Source organism: Oryzias melastigma, linkage group LG8 (genome assembly GCF_002922805.2).
Source record: "Oryzias melastigma strain HK-1 linkage group LG8, ASM292280v2, whole genome shotgun sequence".
In the NCBI taxonomy this organism is placed as follows: Eukaryota; Metazoa; Chordata; class Actinopteri; order Beloniformes; family Adrianichthyidae; genus Oryzias; species Oryzias melastigma.
The window spans coordinates 18063476-18082445 of NC_050519.1; the positions used below are offsets into that span (position 1 = coordinate 18063476).

Genomic DNA, 18970 nt, shown 5'->3' on the forward strand with positions numbered 1-18970 from the left:
AAGAATCTTTTTTTTTCATTTTATTAACAAAATACTTCTGTTTTTATGTGTTCTCTGTTTATAGTTTAACAATCTAACCGGATGTGGCCAGAAAACTGGTTTTAAAAAAGAAAAAGAATGGATGTCATTATGTTTTAGGCGAAATACAGCACTTCAGACAAGAGGTCAGTATGACACTTGGATAAACAGTTTGAAAATATCTATACATTTTCTAAATCTGAATCCATTTTGAGGTCAATGGGTTGCTGGAGCCTATCCCAGCTATTGTTGGGCTAAGGAGGGGTCCACCCTGAACGGGTCTCCAGTCTATCGCAGTGAACAATTCAGGACAAATTATTTGGGTTCATGAATGTCAAAATGTTGGCAAGTCAGAAAAAAACTAAAATGTCAGCGGTCTGGCAAGATGGATGTCAAATAGACATCTATTTCAGCACTCCTCTTGTCTTTTTTTGAGTTTTTTTTGCAATTCTTTTTGAGAAAACTTTTTAGTGTTTTCTTCTCATCAAGCAGTGTTTCTCACTGCTCACATAATTGCATCCTGTGATAGTGTTAATTTAAACTTTAAGCTTGTTAAGACTAAATCAACGAATTGGCGAAAACTTCAATTTTTTTTTATTAAATTGTTTTTTTTAACCTTTTGATGAAATATACAAAAAAAATTCAAAATATTGTTTAAACGAGAGATAGTATATATTATATGTTGGGAAAGTTTTTGCTCACCACAATGATATTTACTTGAGCGTTCAGGGGGACAAAGAGCCCCTTATTTACCCACTGTCTCAAATTGGATTCCCATACTTTAACATGGTGTAACTGTATCATAAATAAACAACTATCAACAAACTAAGCATTGCTTCAAGATAGCAAATAGTCATTTAAAAAAATGAGTAACAATAAATGAGTTACTCTCTCCATGAGGCTCAGATAATTAGCTAAACTTTTTCCCGCCAAAAGTGTTTTTGAGATTGCATGGAGGCAGCCATTTTGAAATGAGCAGGAAAAGCCATCTGCTGCCCCTAGTGGAAGGGCGAAGAACTACATGGCAGAAAACGGACCAAGTAATGTACAAGAGCTTTTCAGGAAAGATCATGATAATGATATAAAAGTCTCAGACATACGTGTATCAAATGGGATATCAATGGTTGTAAAGGATTGAGTACAAGAAAAGGATTTATACAAAGTCCACAAAACCAATAACTATGTTCTAAAGAAGACTGGAACCCTGCAACCACATGTCGTTCATTGAGTTGTTTGATAAATGTAATGAGGTCCAGGTTTTGTCCTGGAGAGATAAAAGAGTAACCCACATCCATGCAGAAGGAACATCCCTGGTCAAATTACAACAATGAAACGTTTGGCTTAAATCCAGATTTTCTGACTTAGAGAGATGATCCTGGCAAAATGAGATAAGCAAAAGAAAACTGTCTCAGGGGAAGAACTTTGCTAACAAGCTGACTAAATGTGATACTGAACTGTGAAAAAAGCTTTTTTTTTATTTTGGATGAAAAGCTTTTGCTGATTTGTAGTACTGTGCATTTTCTATGATGTTTTCTTGGTCTAAAACATCTAAGATTTAGTAACACTCTTAACCAGTAATCCATTGGTCTTTCAAACCTGCTGAATCTCTTTCAGGGACATGGGGTTGCTGGAGCCTATCCCATCTACTTTTAGGATACTGGGTGGTTTGCTCTTCCGTTCCAGGGCCACAAAGAGACACTTTACGGACCACTTAAATTCACCAAGTGACCTACAACACACACTGTTGGACTGTGGGAGGAAGCAGGAATACCTGGAGAAAACCCCCAAATACACACAGAGAACATGCAAAGTCTACACAGAAAGGCAAACTGCTACACAATCTGACCCAGAATCCCTCTGGACTTTCACAGCATGACTGGAGAATGAAGTTTACACTAACTGGGCTCAAATTTGTCACATAACACTCCAGTTGCACTCTCACAACGTCATAACATAAACCTGCAGAAACTGAATTGGGAAGTTCAAGACACCTGCAACAAGTCGGTGCAAAAGAGCCAGGCTGGAGTTTACCTGGGGACATTTACAACCAAGTCAAGCATGATGAGATGTTTAGGAAAACTTTACTCTTAGTCATACCTGTATGATGGACTGCAGCTCCTGTAGTTTAATCTTTAGCATTTCATTCTCTCGTTCCAGCTCAAAGATCTGCTCTCTCTTTGGCCGATTCTCAATGTCGTTCTTCAGCTTCAGACTCTGCCTCCTCTCCATCTTGCACTCCTCCTCCACCTTGTTCAGCTTGTGCTTCAGTTGGTCAATCTGCAGCACAGAACAACTTAACTACAGTAGTTTATTCACATTTTCCACACAGCAGTGACAGCTCCTGTCTTCAAGTACCTCCAGCTGCAGGTCTCGGCTCCTCATCACCGCCATGTTCTTCTCCTCGCTCAGTGTGGCGTACCTCATCGCCAGTTTGTAGTTTTCATCCTTTACTCTCAGCAGCTCGTCACTGTAAGTGTTTCTCTCTTCTCGCAACTTATTGTACCCTAAGAGATCGACAGCAAGTGAAGAAAACATCTTTAGATCTCGATTATTTTTTCCTGTCTGTAGGAGGTGTTAGCCATGGTGGAACAAAATGCCACAGATTGTTGTTCAAAATAAAAAACTTTAATGCGATTAAACTTTGTGACAAAACTGGAAGCTAGAAAAGTAACCACCCAAAACATCAAAAAATCTAAAAACTACACTTCAAAGGCGTCACCTTCACAGTTCTGGGCATGCTTTGTGCTTGCTTCAGTCTTATTTTGCAGCACATAACAATGACTGACATGCTTTTTGAGCATCTTGATCTGTGGATGTAGGTCAAGAGTCCTACCAAATCTGAAATGATGCCATGTCTGCTTCATTTCATTTTTTCGTGTCTGAATGTAGGTCAGGAATGGTGCGCAGCGCTAGCCCAAACAGTTTTCTCGGTTTATTTTTAGCAGTTGTTTAAGCCCAGAGGTGCTTGTGTACCATCTGCAGATATGCACAGGGCACAATGACAAAACCACATTGTCCTGGTTTCATCTGAGGCTCAAGCGCGGTGCAGCGACCCAGCTGGTGGTTTTGGTCTATAATGAAAAGCGAAACGCCTGGACTTGCTCTTCAGCTGAAACTTTTATCAGTGTTTCTTGTGTATGATCCTTCTGGTTGATAACATGCAGTGGAATAGCACGGCAGAGGAGGTTCCTGGTATGTGTAGTCAAACCAAGTTTTTTATTTACTTTGCTGGAAGGCCTGAAGCTCCTGGTTGGCCAGCCGCAGCTTCTTGTGCTCGTCCTCCAGGGTGCAGTTCTTCCTGCTCAGCTCGGCCTGCTGCTGGGCCTTGACTCTCGTCTGCTGCTGCAGCTTCATCACTTCATTCATGAGAAACTGGGTCAAACCCTCATGGCCTTCCTCCACTGACGGTAGAAAACAGAAAAGGAGGAGAAAGAGCGAAGATTTCATTACAGGAGGTTTTATGGGGCATGAAAAGGAGCAGCATCTCACTCACTGGTCAGGAGAAGTGGTGAATGCAGAAGATGGAGCTTAATACAAAACCAAAACTTTAATGAATAAACTGATGAAAAACGGTACGAAATGTTAAGTCCTTTATGCCCCAAACATTGAACAATCAAAACAATAAAATACTATCAGTGGAATCTGTGGCTTTTTTGTCACAGGAGGAAAGAGGAGAAGGAGAGAGGGCTAAAGCCCAGAGATTATGAAGTCCTGCTGGATTAAAGCCAAGAACAAAGAGTCATGAACTACTAGGAGCTAACACAATAAGGCTACGTTCACAACGCACGTTCAAGAGGCCACTTTCAATGAAAAGTCTATGTGAAAGCGTGAAAACGTGTTTCAGGCTTCCACGTTTGAAACTCTCACTTTCATGCCTCGATATGCAAGATTTCCACAAACTTTTTACTGTCTTTACCTAAAAAACGCGAGGACATTTATTGTTGGTTAAATCAGATTTTAAATTGATCGATCAGGAACTCAGATTTGGTATTATGGATGTGTGATGGATATTGCGTCCCTTTCAACCATTTGATCACTGATAATGGAGGAGAAATTAATAATTGCGGTTTGTGTCCAGACAGATTTACATGATACCACATATTTCATTTATCAGAATAGAGCTGTAAAAGAGAAAGTATGGAGCAAAATTTACAAGATTTGCAGCACTTTCACACCAAGGCTGGAAACAGTCCATATGTTAAATGTATGTTCGAAACCATGCTTTCAGTGTGCTCTTGAACGTTACATTCCAGGTGTGAATGTAGCATAAGCGCTATCTCCAATATACAAAATATACATTCATGTTCTTTTTAGATCAAAATACAAAAACTCTCTTGCTGTCCCCCTAATTAAAGTTGTTCTAACATAAAAAGTCATTTGTTGGCAAAGGTATGGGGCGACTACATGCAAAAGTGTGCAAGCTCTACATCACAACTCACAACCAAAATTTCTCAAATACTCTATACACTAATTATTAATTAATTAATTAATTAATCTGAATTTGTACTATTAAAAATAGTGACAAGCAATATTGGATCAATCCAGCAGTACAGTTTTGAGCCAGGGGTCACCTTGGAAGAGAGACTTTGACACGCCCAGTCAGTAGTTGCGTCATTAGCTACAGGTTTTTCTAGCATCCGGTTTTCTAATCAGACTCAGAAAGGCTGTTTTAATTGTAAATTCTTTATATAGGTCCTATATTATGAGAAAAAAGTTACATGAAAATGTTAAAGACACAAAAAAGATGATTTTCATTGGAATGGGTCTTTAAAACACAGATTTTTGTCCTCATGACACTTCCAGTGCATTGCAGTTTTTTTTGTTTTTTGTGGGATTTAGCTTATTTCCAGTGAAGGTGTCAAAACCATCATCCTCTGAGAAAACATGAAGAAATGTTTTTATCTTACCCACGATTGTGGAAAAGCGTCGTGTGGGCTCCTTTCCTGTCACCATCTTGTACAAGTCGGGGTAATAAAACTCCAGACTTTCCAGAAACGCCACGTAGCCCCGCTCTGCTTTAGTGCGAAGGATGTCGAGTAGTCGGCCTGGACGAGATTTAGAATATTTTGAAGGTCAATATTGTGACTCCTATGGGTTTTTCTCATCAGATCAGTATGATAGTTTCAACACAAACCACTGTTGTTTTACTCACTTGTGCGATTTGCTTTGGAGACCAGAAGCAGGGAGTTGAGGATCTCGTCCTCATCCTGCTCGTCCAGGACTTTACACTGGCGGAGGTAGGGGGTCAGCTTTGCTGGGGAGATGGTGCGACAGATTTCGTAGCGCTTGCCCTCCACCTTATCCCACATGGCATCCATATCATCGGACGTCCCGTTCTCCATCTCAGCCTCTCTGAAAAAAGACACACAAAGAGGAAGTGTTGACCATGCAGGGGTTTAGAGGAAACATGTCCTGATAATGTCCCTGAAATGTCCTTGGTTTGATCATTACTATGACTTTGATTCTTCAAGCGTCACCATGACTTTGTTAGGTGTGTTTACTTTGCTGTTTGGAAGGAGTGATTCATTGTTAAAGTTTTCTTGTGGTTTTAAAGGACTGCAGATATTTGTTGTTTCTGAAGAATATTCATAGCAGTGGATGCAGTTTGTTCTTTTGAACAGAAAAATGTCTGCTAAGGTTTTATTTGCTTGTTCTACTTCACAGAAAGCATCAATGTGAACATATCAGTATAAAACTGATGTTCTTTTCTTTAAATTCTAACATGCAAAAAGTATGATATTACAGTAAATATGTTTTTTTCTAATATAATTCTATATTTACTCAAGTGACTTCGTGGTGATCTGTAACAGGCAGAATGGAAGCTAGTGAAGGATTTTCTTAACAATAATTGTTCAAATTGCTTTTTGTATCTACAAAAGCATAGAAGAAGTCCCGCCTTTGAACAATTAGCCAATCAAAGGAGATCAAGCACCAAGACAAAGATTGAAATGTCACCGAAAAAATTGAAACAACTTTCTAAACTATTTGAATCAACCAAGTAACAGATGACACAGTATCACATTTTTTTTTTTGCATCTTCACCGACTAACTCAATTTTGTGTAACACCAATCAAGCTTTTTTGAGTTCTGGTGCGGATCTACATCCGTTTGTGGCTAAAAATAGAAACAAAAAGAGAAATGATCCGATGTGTAAAGAATTCCAGAATAATCTAAATTCATTAAAATAAGTGTCCCCCATCTTCAGTAGCTGGGATAGGCTCCAGCAACATTGTGAAGGAAATTAGCTGGTTCGGAAAATGGATGGGAAATCAGGTAAACGGGAGAAAGTGGAGTATAAATTGCTCATTTTGGTTTGCTTTGGGTAAATTTAAGTTCTCACATAAAGCTGAACTAAAGATGGAAACTGTAATGCCGGCTATGCACAGACGCTTTGATGACTTGTCACCACGGTGAAAAGCTCTCACAAGTCGATACTTCTCTAAACTCACTCAATTTCCTGCACCAACACCTATTCAGTGCTGTGTTTGGACCTCCAGAACTAACACAACTTGTGGTTGAGTCTCCCAAATTTCAAACACAAAACATAGACCCAATGACCTCTCAGTCCTTAAAGACCATTTTAGACATGGCAGATTTTCTGTTCTCGTTGAACACTTCCTCTTTGTGCAGTGCTGTGCATCAGTGGTTTTCCTTTTTTTTTTTTTATGAACATACTGCCTGATACCTAAATGGCTCTAAACAAACCTAATTCCTGTTTAACCCTTTAACCCTGGAGATCCAGTGTTTATGTTCTTTGATTTACTGTAATATTTGATTTGTTAACACGATCAACGTAATTGCAGTAGATTGTGAAGGAGAAAAGTGACTCATACCACTTTTCTCCTTCAGATTCTACTGCAATTACATTGATTGTGTTAACAGTTGAAAAGTTACAGTGTGTTAAAGATTTAGCATTTGAGCGTCACCGCCTCAGGTGTTAAAGGGTTAAAGGGCTAATAATGTTTCTGTTAAAATGGTCTAAATCCAACTTAAATGAGTGATTACGACTTTACAGCAGTTGGCTTATCCAGAATTTATTCCTTCTTTTTAGAGGATACTTTTACCAGGCAGCAGTGGATGCAGTTTATTTTTCCAGACAAAAATGCTGAACAGGAAATCGCTGTGCTAGTGGTGACTCAGCACATTTTCCTTTGTCTGTGGACTGCAGAGTTCAGCAGGTCAAAGTCTGTTTGGAGATTGAATTTGACATTTTTCCAGATATTATCTGAAACTACAAGAAACAATTAGCTGTGAAGTGAAAGTCACTGTGACAAATAATAACAGTTATTTAGTATGGCAATGTAGTTTTTCAGTGTTTCTACAGATGTATTAAACGTTTGATTCATTTTGAAAAAAACAGTAAGCACGAGATACAAGCTTATAGCAATTATAGTTTTTTTTTTTACTTTACATTTTCAACAGCATCAGCTGATTATAAATGCATTTATCTTAATTTGCATTTAATGCATTTATTTTTTAGAATTTCTTTTCATTGGTGAATTTGCTTATACAGTTCATAAGAAGCAGTAATTTTTTAAAAAGCAATTTTTTTTGGATAAAATTATTCTGAAAATTCTTTATTTAGCAAGTGATGAAGCAGGATTGCTGCTTTGAAATAGGAAATAGTAGTTTTTTTACGCTGTTCAAGAGTGGAAGACTTGGTGTGAAATAAAAAGGTGCAACAAAATCCAGAGATGGTGTTTGATTGAAGCTCATTTCATACTCTGATCCGTCACGCTCATTTATCTGTCGTAGACAGCATTTCTAACATGATTTTATTCTTGCATTCATTCATCTTATTTAATCAAGAGCATTAATTTCATTTAATTCAATTTCGTTTAATTTAATTTAATTTCATTTAATTTAATTTAATTTAATTTAATTTAATTTAATTTAATTTAATTTAATTTAATTTAATTTAATTTAATTTAATTTAATTATTTAATAACACATTTTAAGTGATGAGAAGTTGCTGAAACCTATTTTTTGTTGTAGGATGCTGGTTAATAAACTAATATTTTCTATGTTGCTTTACTGACAAAAAACATTTGACTTCACATTAAATTAACAACTCATTCGTTCTTTAAGACCCACTCTGATGAAAATAGTGTTTTTCTCACGATTAAGCTTAAAATTGTGTTTCTACGTGTTTCCGATTTTTTCAAATTGTGGTAAATCAGGAGCGGATGAAAAATGCTGTTTAACAACCTTGTAGGCGTGACGTACAAGCCACAAGGTCCCCATTCTGATGTACTTGTAGATCCAGGATCTGGCTCCAAACTGTACGGCTGGATGGCTCTGATATTGCTCACCATTTATGTTGAGCCGCTAATGTTAGCTTGTGAGGGGCTGTAAGCTAGTGGGAGAGAGTGTGAACATGAATTAATGTTGGAATGTAGAGGGAGGCCTGCTTCAAACCATCAGTTCCTCCCACAACTCAGAGGTGAATTTCTAATGAACTCCTGCCGCTCTGCAGAAACTATGACCTAGAAATCAGATTTTGATAAAAATCATAACCATTAAAAAAAGAATACTAAGAATAGAAATAAGCAAAGACTATGTGAGCTAATCTACCGCTTGACAATCTGCCATATTCTCTCAAAAAAAACAACGTCACAGACTACTATCATTACAATCACAATTGATGACAAATATTAATGACTTGGCAAACGTGCTTTGCCTCATTTACTACATTAAAGAAGCTCTCCAGATTTCTTAAATATCATTTTGGCAGCTCCTCTTCTGAGCTTAAACCTGCAATGATCCGTAGAAACCAAAGTCAGGATGCTACTCTGAATTTCTCTTCCTCTTTCCACCAGATTTGGTTATTTTAGGCAGATTTTTTTTTTGTTTAGACTAAAATATTGTAGCAGCCAAAATAGAAAGGACTCCGGATTTTTATGCCTCTTGATAATAAAACCCACAATGCAGTTGGGTGTCTGACTAGAAATGTGGGTGTGCCAAATCTGAAACAGCTAATTCTGGGAACTGTGGAGTCAGTACAAAGGTGTGTCGGTCTCACATCCCTCCTGACCTCTTTTCTTAACCTTGAACTGTCATTGTGTTGCATCTGTATTTAAGGATGCCATTTCTATTCAGGCTTTGAGACTTTCAACCTGCTTTATTTTTACCGAGCTCCTTGTGTCACCAGACTATGACAGATTAGCAGCATTCTCAGACTCCATAGTGTGTATGTCACTCCATTTCCAGAGGCTGAAATTTGCCTCACGAGCTTAAGATCGCAGAACAGGAATGTCAGATTCTAGATTTTGTCTAGAGACCGTGGGTTTTTTTACCTGACAAGGTCTTCTCACATCCCAGTTTCTGAGTTAGATGGTCTGCTAAAGCCTCCAAACTGAACATACCAGGTGTGTCTGAGTAATCATTCTAATGAAGGAGTTGCATCACACAAACGTGTCCTGTCACATTTTGTGAGTGTTCCAATGACAAAATCTTGAGTCTGCTTCATGCACTGTTGCAGCTGCGCTGCAGACAACTCACCTTTCAAAATAAAACAGCATCAATGGACCTTAACCCTTTAACTCCGGAGCTCCAGTGTTTATGTTCTTTGATTTACTGTAACGTTTCAACTGTTAACACGATAATTCCAGCAGATTCTGAAGGAGAAAAGCGAAAAGTTACATTATGTTAAAGATTTTGTGTTTAATCGTCACTGATTTAGGTGTTAAAGGGTTAACTCTTCCCTTTAGGTGTCCTGCAGAAAAAAGGGCTAAAAAGTTCAGCTTTCTGAATCAGATTAATCTCTCTGCAACTTGACACTTTCTCCGCAAACTAATATCACTACCAGTGCAACAAAATGGCCATCAATATCGAAGCTATCCAGTTCAGACGAGGAAAACCAAAATGCTCATCTGTCTACAGGTGGATGCATCAGTAGTATGGCTGGGTTGATAAATATATTTGAATCGATTGAAGATCAATAGATCAATAATCGATTCATAAAAAATATAGATCGACCTAACACATAAAGCTAAAGTCCGCTAGCTTGATGCTAACATTTAATGGGATTTCCCATAGGACGGCTAATGCTAACGCTCGGTCGACTTAAACATACATTGGTGACTACATGGACATCTTTATTCACTCAAATGTATGAATTTTCTAAACTCTTTTAAAGAAATATTTTTAAAGTCACCATTTGTGGTCTAAACCATCGTCTTTACTTTGCTTTGATAAAAGTGTACTTCTATAGCGGGATCGCCACCTAGTGGCCAAACTGAAACGTCCTCCAGGAGAAGCAGAACAATTTTACAATGTTAATGATCTGAACATTTTTGTTAGAACTTCTCTTTTAGAGAATCTATGTAGCAATGTATGATATTAACAATCTCCTTATTTCACTAATAAATATTACAGTATCTGAACTGTATCAGATTAACATAAATATATTCAAAGCATATAGTAGATTATTAATGCATTTTTAAACAAATGTGTCTAAATGTGTAAACTCAAAATTGAATTGAGAAGATCGAAAGAATAGAAAAAAAAATCTAAATCATATGAATTCAGGCTCTTATGAATCGAATCGTTTCTAGAAATGATTATCTATACCCAGCCCTAATCAGTAAGAGGATTAGGAGAAAGTCAGAGTCGAACTTTTTAAACATTCTGGACTTTTGCAAATTAAAAGGAACGCCATCTGTACGCCACTACCGAATCCAAATCCCCGATTGGTCAAAGTTCGTCCTGGTTTTTAACCTGCCTCATGCCCTTTATACGCACGTCTTGTACATGGAGTACAACAACGGTCGTAGAAACTTGCATACGGCTGCATGAATGTGAGAGTTTGGAACATGAAATGCCCCAAACAAGCATTTACGTGTGTGTAATAAGACTTTTAATGGAGGGTGGTCGCCGGAACACGTGTTGCTGAGGGTGATATAAACGTAGCTTCATACAGTTAATACCTGGAGTGCTTTGTTAGAGCGAAGCCTCAAAGCTTCATATTATCAGAGCAGGGAGCTTGTAACCCATCCGTCCAATTTTCTGTCACAAAAAAGATACTAATTCTCCAAAAATGCAATTTGAATTAAATTTTCTCATATGTGTCATCCATCAGGAGAAAAATGCAACAAGAACATGCTAAAAGCACAACTTTCCTCAAAGGGAGTCTGTAGAGCATCACTCAAACAACACAAACATGGTTCTAACTCCACTCTTGGATGACATCATGGTTACAAACACTTTCAGACAAGATCAGCCTTTGACTGATCTTCAGAAAAGCAGCACACACCCACTCCTCCCACCCCTGTTGAAGGTTTGGAATGACTTGAGAAAGTATTTTTGGGTATTAAATACTGCCGTCAGCTGCTCTCCTGTTTTCTCCATGTTACTGTCATTCTTCCTTTCTCCTAATCCTCTTTTACTCCCACATGACTCTCTTTGTGGAGCATCTCTCACACACAAACACATGTGTACAGTCTCCATGCATCTGCAGCATTTGCATGCCGTACGGTTAGTAGGTGTTAACTCACAGCCGTGCTTTGTTACCTGCAGCCAACAGTTAGGCAAATGCGTGTCTGATGTCACAGCTCATCACGGTGCACGCTCAACTGCACCGTGGATGTGAAAACACTCCACCTCCCATTTTCATACGACAACATCAACACCTGATTTGCAGTCAGGGAGGAAAATCAGTAACACTCTGCAAACCCCCCCTCCAAACTTCTCACTTTGAGCTGCAGTAGTGTGCACAGAGTCACAGCAGACAACAAAACCACAACACATTCTCAAGACTGTGTGCACAACTGCACACGCACAAGAACGCTGCATGCTAATTCGAACACCCAGACAACACACTTATCACTCACAGACCCTTGTGCAACCGCACACACGTTTCCTCAGCGTGTTCTCTTATTTTGGAGTCCATTGCCGAGAAAGTTCATCTCTGGTTCCTCCTTTCTGCAGCAGATGTGTGTGTGATGGCTCTCTTCCTCTATTCTCATTTAGAGTTTTCAGTCGGCCATATTTGTTTGTAGTACTGTGGTTACAACGGTCATTCGTAGAGAAAATGTTCTGGATGTGTGGGTGTTTAAACCTGACAACTTCTTTGTCACCCAAAATCTGTGACTTTTTTTAAAAGTTCCAGTTAAAATCCAACAGATTGATCAGTATAATGTAAGGCCAATATGTTATTCAAACATTCACACTGTTTTAAGGATTTATTTTGCTTTTAAACATCAAAACGGAAGCTACATAAAGCAACTTTTTATGTTTATTAGTTTGATGTTTTACTGCAATTGCCAAAAAGAATATCTAATCCAGAAAGGACTGAGAACCTAAAATGACTGCTTAAACCCAAATCTTCATAGAATTTGTAAAAATGACTACTAAAGCCCTTTTGTGGTTTAATTCATATAATATTTTAAACTGGGTTGCAAAGTTTCAAAGTTTACTGAATTCCCTCCAAAACAATGTAGTATTGCATCTTTAAAAACCCTGATATGATATAAAAAACAGATTTTTAAAAATATTTTCAATGTAACATATCTAGTTAGCATGCTAGCATGACCGCTACAGGAAGTGTAAGGTACTCAAACACCGAAGAAGAACTAAGATAACACAAATAAAAGAAAACCATCCATTTATAAATGATGGGTGGATCAAATTTAATTTAAAATGTTAAAATCTAAGTTCTAACTCCACAATAGAACATTTGAAGCTTTGAGGCTTCGGTCTATAGCACTCCAACCATTGACTGAAGCTATGCTTACACCCCTCGGCAATGCGTGTTCCAGCGACCACCTTCCATAAACAGACTATGTAAACACGTGTTAATACTTGTTTCTGGAAACTGCATTTAAATGTTTTTTTCATTCATGCATACCTATGCAAGTTCCTACAACCGTTTTTGTACTCCATGTACAAAACCTCCGGCTAATAAGTTAAATCAGATCAAACTTTGACCAATCAGGGACTCGGATTTGGTATATGTATAGGCTCCCTTTTAATCTACAAAAGTCCCAAAATTTCAAGATTGGTGATGGAGGAGAAATGGATATTTGCGGTTTGTGCCCAGCTGAAAATATATGACACAAAATGGTTCATGTATTGGAATCGAGGTGTGAAAGAAAAAGTCAGGAGCAAGATTCACCAGATTTGCACCACTTTGGCATTTCACACCAAGCCTCTTCCAACTGTAGGTAGTGGACACGCGCTATTAAATAGTAGAAAAAGAAGCCCCTCCCTGCTTGTCCAGTGTGAACTCCATGGGCTAAATGCGCACTCAAGAATTCACAAAGAACGCGCGTCACATGACCAGTTTGTAAGTGACCCCTCCCCCATTGTGTTCCAAACAGGAAGTACCAGCTGGCTCCAATTGGCCAAAATCCCATATACTACTTTAGAGAAATAAACAGCTATTATTCAGTCTTTCTGTTTGTCAGAATAAACATTCCTGCTGATACATTTTTTTAAATATGTTTTTGCTAATCCAATATTTTTTCCGTCAGATGCCTCGATTAAAGTAAGTGGTCTCACGTTGTTTGATTGACAGATTCTCTCAGCCCACTTTCAAGTGGTAGGGGTGTGGCCTTCCAACAAGGTCACACCTGATTGGGGAGAGTGGTTGCCATAGAAACGTTTACTCAGATCGATTCGCCGCTTACTGGTGAAGTCTTCACTCCAACATGACAATGTTAGTATCACAAAAGGAAAGATAAGTGACTTGATTTCAGAAGTAAGACATTTTGTATGGATGATGTCACACTTCCTCAGTCCAGTTCTCTTATACAATCATTGACACTGAACCGGCACATCTGGTGGCTAACTGATGCTAACACAACTTCTGAAGAGACATATTGAGAATGTTTAATCACAAATGTGGAAAAAATAAATAAATTGCTAATATTTTTGTTTATTCATACACATTGAATTTGTACTATATTAGACTACTTCTATTTTTTTAGTTATTTGTGAAACATAATTTCAAAACAGCTCAAAAGAAACTCTGAATGTGAGATGATTAGTTATTTCAAGAGATTCTTTCTGCAGCTTTAAAACTAAAACACCTGATTTTTTCCCTTGGATCCAAAGAAACTGAAGCTGAAATATAGGATTCTAACATACCTGTCAGCGATCAATAGAAATGTGGGTTGATTAGCCAAAAAATCTAAACATTTATAATGACATTTCAGGTGTTCTTCCTCAAATATCCAGTATTAGATCGACCTCTTCTCAACTCCAGGTCTGAGCAAAGCTTCTGCTGCTGATGCTTCACTTCTATCAAAAATCTTCAAGGTTTTGTCGTCTTACCGACACACAAAAAACAGCAATGAAAAAGGTAACATCTGATGACAGCTCGCGATCTGGAGGTTCATCCAGTCTACACTGGTTTAATGCTGCTGATATACGGCAGCGAGTGGAACAGCAGAGCACAGGTTTCTCAGAAGCAGAAGATAATAAAGTGGTTGGTTTAATGTGAATTGACACCAGTGACTGTGATATCAGGCTTCCTCATCATTGTCTAATAATAGTCTTTTTTTAACCTGTACATTCATTTCCTCATCTTTTCCTTCAGCCGCACATGTTTTACATCTTAACTCTTTACATCAAAGAAACTTTTAACCCTTTATTTTCAATGTTTTACAAGCCTGATATTATTTAATGACTTCATTAAAAGTTTTTTCAATCATTTGTCTTAATATACTTTCTAAAATCTGCTTATTTTAGGGTTTTTACTCAAGTTCTTCATAAACAGATTGCTACTTTTCCTACAGTCTCTCACCTCAATCCATGTTTTGGGAACAACATACCAGAGTTTGTTTTGTGAAAAAGAGTGAAGTTCTCTGGGAAGATAACGTTTTTTTCACTTGTGTTTTCTGTTTTCCTTCTTCTGGCACAGTTTCATCAGGTTGTGGAGCCAAAAACAGAAGATAGTAGAAAGTTCCCCTCAGACAGAGTCAGCATTTACTTTATTCAGATTTTCCTTGTCTCACTCGAATATTCCAAAAACCAAAATAAACTACATTTCCGGAGTTTTTTTAAAGATTTTTTGCCCAAAATTGCAAAGGAAGGCAATAAAATAGTTTCTGTTATTGACATTTGAAAAACAGGTTTCAGGCACCAAACTGGATTTAACTGATTTATATATCAGCTTTATGCTCGTCTGGAAAAGCTTTAATGAGTTTTTGAGTAATTGAAGTGATAAAAATGAGATATATTTTGGTTTTGCTGAAGGAGACAGAGGAAGATATTGAAGGAAAAGCGAAAGATCAACTCTGATTTTAAAAAAAAATCATTTTTTTTACAGATTAGAAATCTTTTTTATGATTGGAAAACTACTTTTTTAAAGCTACATAGAACATTAATCTATTTTCAGAATAAAACAGTCAAAATCTACTTTATAAATGTTTACTTTTAGAATGCTGCTAAAGCATTTAACATAACTAAAACACATCATAACAATAATGTATATGAATAAAGCTTCACCTTTCAAAATAAAATAAAGGGACACAAATGTTGCAATAATTGACCCCAAAAAAATCACATTTGTTTCTACTAGTAGCGCAAAATATTCAATATATAATATATTAATACGATGTATATTAGACTTTACCACATGAAAAAAAAAAGACTTGAGAAACTTTTAAAGTCAACTCAGTCTTATTTTGGAATGATTTACTATACAATTTCCCCCCCAAAAGCCTGTTTATGCTTTTTGTGTTTTTACATATAAGATTTTTTTTTTTTTTTTTTTTTAACGTTAGGACAACAATAACAGGCCTAATTTTCAAATTTACAAATTAACACTTTCTGAGGGGGTTTATGATACAGGTTGTGATGGATCAAACTTGTTTTTTTTAGATTTACTTAAAAAAAAACATTTGTAGGCAAAGAAAAAGATGAAAAACATGTTCTAGAACTTCCTAAAATAACTAAACAACTTTTTTTAAATGCATTTACGTGGATTGCGGTGACTACAAATAACACATTCACAAATAACAATTAATCAACAATCTTTTGACAGATTTTCAAACCGTAGAAAAGTTAGCATTAATTCCCCAAACATTTGCAGTAACAGGGTATTTATGCGTTGATGTCTGAATGCATGCACATCCCTCTCACTGGATCCCATTGTCTCCTCGCTCCTCTGCACCTGCGGCAGGAATTCCAAACATTCTGCAATTCCCAGATAAAAGCTCAGCGATGACAGTGTGTCGGCAGCTGATTAGAAGAAAGTGTATGAAACAAGAAAAAATCCCACATTTTTCACCTCAGTCGGGATAGTTTTTGGTGAGATTTTAATCTGATTCACTTCAGTTCAATTTTAAAAAAGAGGACATTTTTGCAGAGCTGCAGGTTGCACCCATAAAAACAATCTTGTTGGAGCTTTTAGGTGCAGCTGTCATGTACCGTCTCAGCTGCTGTAAATCTGTATGCATGAGGAGCCCATAGGAGGATGTATGACAGATTGATGGGAGTCCCATGAGGACAGCAGGTTTCACACTCATAAGGAAAGTTTTCTTGTGCAGATGAAAGCAGATAAAGCTGCAATAAGGAGCCAGACTGTTGCCAAATGTTATTTTTAAGGTCATTCCATCCATTCTACCAATTGACTCTTATTTAGTGAATATTAATATTAACATGTTCTTCCCTAAATAGAGGAAAATCAACATCAGATTTAAAATTATATTTAAAAAAAGACCCAATCTGCTAGTTTCCCTTCATTTGGTGGCATGTTCACTTGTCACTGATGTTTGTGATGACACATTAACTCCCTGCGGTGTCACTGTGACGGTGTTCTAGTTTTTCCACCGTCGCACCTTTAAACAACCTGTTGTGCTGCTTTAAAAATACATCAACGCACCGGGACGCATGTTCGTCTGGATGGCTTTTCTTACCTGAGACGCGACGCAAAATAAAATCCAAGTGTGATCAAGCGATGTCTGCTGCTGGGGTCGACTAACTTGATTTGATATGGATAATTTCTCCAACAAATTGCTACTTCTTTAAAAAAAATAAAATTCAGAAGCTGTCCAAAACAGCAACAAAAAAAAATAATCAAGAGTCAAGTTGTTTGCATTTCTCAAGAAAGATTTGAAGTTGTGGAAGAAAGAGGAGAGCGCATGGTGGCGGTGCTACGACCTGTTGCTTGTGATAAAGTCTAAGTGAGAAACTGAGAAGGCGAGATGACAAGAGCGGAGGCGGGCGGGAGGCGCGCGCGAGCGCACATGGAAAAAACGAGCCGCAGTGAAGGCAGCGCGGCAGACGCCGCCAGAGCGCGAGTATTTATAGACGATCCTATTGTTTAATGAATAAATGCTGATGAAACCGACCCAAACAAAAGAAAATATGTGTTTTTGTTGTTTTATCCTGAGAGTTTAGTCTTGGGTTGGTCTCTAAACTATTTCTATAATGTCACTTTAGTTCCATTACATCAATGAAATCCTAAATTCAGCCATGGACACACTGAATCATGGAAATCTTGACCAAAATATACTTTTATTATCTCTTATATTATGTTGTTTTGATACTCCATACATTGCCAGTAATGACGTGTCCAAAGGAGGGCATGGGCTTGACCACAATTAAAAAACAAAGACAAGAAATAGTAATTTCTGTCTCGAATTGTATAGAAGAAAAATAAACAGCTAATTCTCATTATGTATATCATATCTAAATTAAATAGGACTCATCTTTGGTTAAAACCATTTTAAACGATTAAAAAATGTTTATACAAATGTCTCTGCAAAATATTAAGAATGCAAACTTTATTTCTACAACACCTAAGTGAAAAGAGAGGCATTCGTAGACTAGAAGATTTAGAATAGAATAGAATAGAATAGAATAGAATAGAATAGAATAGAATAGAATAGAATAGAATGCCTTGTTGTCATCACATCCAGGTGGATCTGGAATTATAAGAATACAAATTAAATGGATTGTCTTCTGAAAATGTCCATCCTAGGATGCAACACTACGGCAGTCATATGTAAAACATGTGTTTTGTTTTTTTGTTTCGTTTTGCTTTTTTAGATCCCATTTATTCTGAAGCCCAAATTCAGAATGTCTAAAAAATACATTAAGAAAAAAAAACACATTTATAAGCCCATATAAGTTCTCTCAGCAAAAAGAACACCTGAATTTTGCCTTATTAAGTTTCGGATACCTGAGTATAAGTATAGCAAGTGTACAATAAACCTAGACTAAAGTGAAACATTTAAAGTTTAGAGATACCATATTAGAAGTAAACTTTAAGGATACAGCTTTTCTTTTAAAATAGATTAAGTATGTTAAATTAAATTGACTACTTTTTGCCAAGGCTTAGTACACTGACATTTGTTAACAACCTCCTGTGTTTAATGTGGTCTTTAACACTCCAAGTTTCAGCAGAATCTACAAGCTAAAATTTTAATCCTGGTTAGATAAACAGGACAACAGGTTGCATTAACATGTTTTGAATGTGACTGACCCTTTGCAAAATGTACTACTGAAGTTCATTTTAGTAAATATACTTCAGTCTAAGTATAGCATGCAGTAACTTTTAAGCATTCAATAAATAGATAGTACACAAAAAGTAAATTTCAAGTACACCGCCTCACTGTTAGCGTAGGCTAAATATACTTGTAGTGCATTAAAATAGATTATTTTTTGTTTATGGCCCCACATTAGCTCAGGAAATGTGTCCAGAACAGGCCACTGCATGAGTAGTCTTGTACATAATGTGTCATTTTTTGACTATGCATTAAAAGTGATGTAACTTGATTAACTAATGTTTTAAATAGTAGTATTCAGTGGAAACTACAAACAAAAATGCAGGTAAGCTAGAATAAAAGTGGCGCAGAAAATAGTACAGGGGCGTTGGATACAATTTTACTACTGTAAAGCTAATTAACTGCATATATTATGAATTTATACATCAATATTGCAAACTATTAACTTATTTAGACCTGTGTTTAGAGCTACTCACCGAAAGCGGAACTATAATCAT

At 37.0% G+C, this 18970-nt stretch overlaps 1 protein-coding gene across 1 annotated transcript in view; it reads right to left on the reverse strand.

Moving 5' to 3' along the window:
• Window positions 1-17547, reverse strand: part of card11 (caspase recruitment domain family, member 11) — a 31829-nt gene extending 14282 nt beyond the window's left edge. Inside the window, exons 1-6 of the mRNA XM_024271975.2 lie at window positions 16881-17547; window positions 5171-5370; window positions 4926-5063; window positions 3243-3419; window positions 2374-2522; window positions 2116-2295 (exon numbers count right to left, since the gene is read on the reverse strand). Coding sequence (XP_024127743.1) covers window positions 2116-2295; window positions 2374-2522; window positions 3243-3419; window positions 4926-5063; window positions 5171-5360 — 834 coding nt within the window. The 5' untranslated portion in view covers window positions 5361-5370; window positions 16881-17547. The remainder of the gene's footprint in view (window positions 1-2115; window positions 2296-2373; window positions 2523-3242; window positions 3420-4925; window positions 5064-5170; window positions 5371-16880) is intronic.
• Between the last annotated feature and the right edge of the window lie 1423 nt (window positions 17548-18970).